This window comes from Olea europaea, chromosome 18, assembly GCF_002742605.1.
Source record: "Olea europaea var. sylvestris chromosome 18, O_europaea_v1, whole genome shotgun sequence".
Taxonomy (NCBI): domain Eukaryota; kingdom Viridiplantae; phylum Streptophyta; class Magnoliopsida; order Lamiales; family Oleaceae; genus Olea; species Olea europaea.
In genome coordinates this window covers 28,122,426-28,126,990 of record NC_036254.1, presented here as the reverse complement: position 1 = coordinate 28,126,990, position 4,565 = coordinate 28,122,426, and the positions used below count along the sequence as shown (strand labels likewise).

Here is a 4,565-nt window from a genome sequence, read left to right as displayed (position 1 = left end):
CTGGAATCACTTCATTCAATGTCAAGATAGCCTTGAAAAGCTCCAAAAGACTATACAATGTGAATTCTATCAAGGAAATACGGATGCATGTGTATCATGGGAACAAAAGAATGCTTGTCCTGCTCTAACTCAGGGGCTCAAAATTTAGATTTGATTTTTAAAAATTGAAGACATAGTTTGATCTTGAACATTCTAGAAAATTTTGAAACTTGTGAAGAAACTGCATCTTTTCTCATAAAAATACAAGTTAGAAACAAAACCACCTTGTCTGGCCCTAAAATGGTCTCTGCTGAAGCTAAATTTGATGAAACGTGTCTATAAGGAGTACGGATTGGAGCTGAATAAATTCCAAATATTTTTTATTTATATTTACTTGGTTTATGATAAGTTTATTGCCTGTTCTTTTTATTTTTTTTTAACTACAGTGAATTGCTCTCCTTTTCCAATATAGTGAAATTGAAATAGACAGTACTTTGAAAATAGATCCTCTAGGTGCAACATGAGATTCATGGCTACATTAATCATTTGATCCATAAAATTTTAAGGCTGAAGCTGTTATGAGAAAGCTGGTTTGAGCCAGGTTAAAATGGGTGAAAAATTCTCGATGATTCCTAGTATCTAGTTACAATTGGTTTATATTAGGGTGGATGTATGGTATTCAACAAACCTAGTTTTTAAAAGAGCACACATGGTAGAATGTAGTGTTTTGAGTTCTGACTTTTTAGCCTGGAAACATAGTATGTTATAGATTAATCAATACATTTGAGTATATTCTAACTTTGTTGCACTAGCCTTGAACACAAAGATGAGGGGAAGAGTGGGACTGTTGGTCCAAAGTCCTCAGTGGAAAGGCTGGGAAACAAGGTGAAGCAGGAGAAATTTCTATGTTCTTATATATCTTTGGAATGATTAAAGCCGCCTCTATTGCATCTTGTTATCTTCTTGTAGACAATCTCTGATGTTAAAAGAAAGCCTCTAGTACAGTGCACGTATGCATGTATGTGGACATTTGATTGTTAATGCACGTCAGCATTAACAATTGTGTATAAATTTAAGGTTTCAGAATATGTAAATCATGTGCCTTTTCAATGAGGTGCTACTTTGTGTGTAAAGCTCTTCCCTATAAGTTGCTCGATAATCTCAAAAGCACCTTACATGCTCGATAACCACTTTAGTTTTTATATATTGGAGGCGATATATTTTCCTTCATTGGTTCATGTCCATCTGAATTTCATTCCTGTTGTTTGCAGGAGAAGCTACTTTCAAGTAAAAACAGGACAGAGGTTTCTGTCGGGAAGAAATTGAAAAAACACATACTTCCTGAAGTTGAGAAGGTCCAAAAGGTGGTGTGCATTTGATTGGAGGATGATTTTTACTGCATATTTTTTAGTTTGGATATTATGCTTTATTCGGTCACATCATCCTTTTCTCTAAAAAATCATCATTTGTTTGAAAGATGTAAATGAATTTTCCTTTCTCAATCTCTTTGGGGTTATTGGCACTAAGATGTGCTATTTATGCAGAGAAAAGAGAAACTGTTAAAGAAGCAACATAGACAAGCTCTTATGCTTGATAACTTGATAAACATTGATGGTCTTGGTGCTGGTCGCTCCCTTCGTGATAGAAAACATGTCACTTATACCTTTGGTAAGGATAATCTAATTCTCTTTTCACGCAGATGTCTCATTTTTTATAATCCACATCTTTTGGTGTTTATGATTCATTTGAACTTCAAAATATTAATTTAAAATGATAAATTATTTGAGAACTGTTTTCTTTCATTTGTGCGCTCTCTCTCTCTCCCTCTCCCTCTCTCACACACACACACACACACACACACATATAAATGATAACCGTTCGACTCAACTTGCAAGTGCGTTTTTTTTCCTCCAGTTTTGGCTTCTTATGTTTCGAGCTTCTTTCTTATTCTTTTTTGAGGATAGGGAGCATTTGTCAGTGTGGAGTTGCGAAGTGGTTTGATTTTCTCGGGCAAATCATTGATTCCTTGTCTATTTTGAAATAAGTTTCTGGCACCATAGAACCCCTTCTGTTTGAATTGTACTTTTGGCTTTCTTATTTGGAATGACCATTCTTGAGCGTTGCACAGACCAAATGGTTATACACTTGTTTAAGTCGTTTGAGTAGATGTTGATTTGCATACGTTTCATATTGTGCTTTATTCTGCATAAACAATTGCTCAAATTCTCTTTTGGCATCTGAACCCCCGAATCACTTGAATTCTGATTTCGATATGATCACATTGTAGATGATTATGATCGATCCATTAATGAGGCTATCAAGGTCACCAAGTATGAATCCTAGTCACTTCTAATCTCTTTTGTTTCTCATTCTTTTTCTTCAGATGATAGCCACTCAGATTGTTTTGACTTATCTGTTTGCTCTCCTACATCAGGAAGAAACATCCTTCCCCGGAACCTTTTGACAGAAGAGATCTTCAAGTGAAAAATGAAGCTTCTACAAATGGCGGATGGAGTGGTCCTTCGCAATATTCTAGACGTGCCTCATTCAGTTCTCTCTCCCCCGTATCACCTGACAACGATGAAGTTTTTGATGACCACAAAGCTGAAACATTGGATTACAGGTACTCCATTAGTCTTTCCTTGTTTCTTGGGTGGGTGGGTCGGGCTGGTCATCAATGCCCGAACTAACTGATTATCCCATGTCCGGTAGCAATCGCCAAAGGCAGAGGCCTCAGAGGTTGAAAGAGTTTGTTGAAGCTATCTCGGATAACGAGGTAGACTCTGATAGTGATGATGATATTGTTGGCGAAGTTGTATATGATGAAGAATATCTAAGGAGACGGAAACAGAGGAGGAAAATATCGAGTGGCTCCGAAGGAGATGAAGAGTACAACTGGGATGAAGAACATCCCGAAGAGGAGGAGGAGGAAGAAGAGGATGATGCCTTGAGTACAAGTGAGGATAGTGATGAGCCCCGTAAATTCAAAACATTGCCATCCCGCACCAGGAGAGAAACCAAATTGAGGTCAGTCGATGAGCTTCAGTCAGGCCTTAGACGCAGTAAAAGGGCAACCAGAACTCGTATTGATTATAGACAGATTGAGATGTCTGAATCAGAAACTGAATCAATGAAACCTGAGAAGTCAAATGCATTAGACAAGCACCCAACTGCTAGTGATGAAGAGTTCTCGATGGGAAGTCGGGATTCAGTGTCGAGCAATGAAAAGCACGAGCAAGTTGATCAGCCTACCAAGGACCAACTCGAGACAAATGATGAGGAGCAAACACATCCACCAGAAAAATCAAATGAGACAGATCAAGACAAAGTTGATGGTGTATGGAAAAGGCATTTTCTTGATCTCAACGAGCTTGCCCCAGGTTCTGGCTTTGATGACATTCCCAATTCTATGAAAGACGAAGATAAAGATAATTTCTGAAGCCCGTCCATCAAAAGGCAAGGATTGTAGCTTTTCTCACAAAGAAGCTGATATGTATGCTAGTAAATTGTGGGAAATCCACTATACAGTGACTATTAGAGGGTTCTTCCTTAGCGAAATTTAAACATCATTGTACGGTTTATCTATGTTTCGTTCTGGTAGAATCCGCGTTGAGCAAGATTATGTAGTTTCGGTAATTCTTAGTATGTCTTGATTCATCAAAAAACAAATGATGGTATGGATGGGAAATTTCCAGTGGGAGTTCTTGTTCATTCTCATCCAGTCACTGCAGTAACTTCTATAACTGATAGCAACAAAAGATTTTGCTTTATGATGCTCTATGCTCCTGGCTTTACATTTCCATGGTAAGATTCAATGGCCTCTGTGTGCGTGTAAATTATGGTTTGGGTTGAAGCTTTCGATTGTATAATTAGGTATTAGTACCCATTATATGAAACTTTTTTATCCTTTCTAGGACCCAATCATAATATTATATGGAACTTTTAGATCCTCTTCTATTTTGGGAAAAATTTATCTCAGATCATGAGTTTAGCCCAATTTAATTTTAAGAGAACACGTTTGCATTTTCAAGACTTAGATGGTAATTAAATTCCATTCATTAAATAAAAAATTATAAAATAATTTCAATTTCTCTCCAGTCTGGGCCACCATTACTAACTTCCACCCGTCGTCATCCTTTCTTATTTTCATCTGCATCTACTCGTTGATATTCACTCTCACAATCATCAGCATCCAAATAACTTCATCGAAGGAAGGATAGATTCTACAAAGATCATCGGCGACTGAACTTCTTCTTCAAATGCGAACTGGTTGCTGCTCAATGGCGAGTGAGCATGTCGGCTCGGATAGTAGAGAGGAAGAAATGTAGTGGTCATCTAAGAACATCAATTAAGCATCGTCAACGACTAATAATCTTTTTTATCGATAACTGAGCAGCGCTGGTGTAATTTAGATCTTATTTTTTAAATTGAAAATTGATAAGATGTAATCTACGGAGTGCTCACTAGAGCAAATAACTACAATTCTCACCGTTTAATTGCACTTGTGACCAATTTGAAAAACTAAGGCTGGAGAAATCAATAGCACGTGATCAATTCCTTTGAATTTGTGACCTGTGATCTAAGCA

General features: G+C 37.3%; 2 protein-coding genes across 2 annotated transcripts in view; both read left to right on the top strand.

Moving 5' to 3' along the window:
• Positions 1–4,565, top strand: part of LOC111368054 (DDT domain-containing protein DDR4-like) — a 19,178-nt gene that overhangs the window by 9,716 nt on the left and 4,897 nt on the right. The gene's annotated exons all lie outside the window — the stretch shown is intronic.
• LOC111366963 (DDT domain-containing protein DDR4-like) lies at positions 280–3,759 on the top strand. Its single transcript, XM_022987643.1, has 9 exons — positions 280–311; positions 792–864; positions 949–978; positions 1,057–1,068; positions 1,176–1,343; positions 1,524–1,647; positions 2,267–2,309; positions 2,414–2,602; positions 2,692–3,759. Exons 1-9 carry the CDS (start codon positions 280–282, stop codon positions 3,416–3,418), a joined length of 1,398 nt encoding a protein of 465 aa, XP_022843411.1. The 3' UTR covers positions 3,419–3,759.

Coding starts and splice junctions, on each gene's coding strand:
- LOC111366963 (XM_022987643.1), top strand. CDS start 280: ATGGTCTCTGCTGAAGCTAAATTTGATGAAAC. Junction 1,648..2,266: donor ACATGTCACTTATACCTTTG/GTAAGGATAATC, acceptor ATCACATTGTAG/ATGATTATGATCGATCCATT. Junction 2,310..2,413: donor GAGGCTATCAAGGTCACCAA/GTATGAATCCTA, acceptor CTCCTACATCAG/GAAGAAACATCCTTCCCCGG.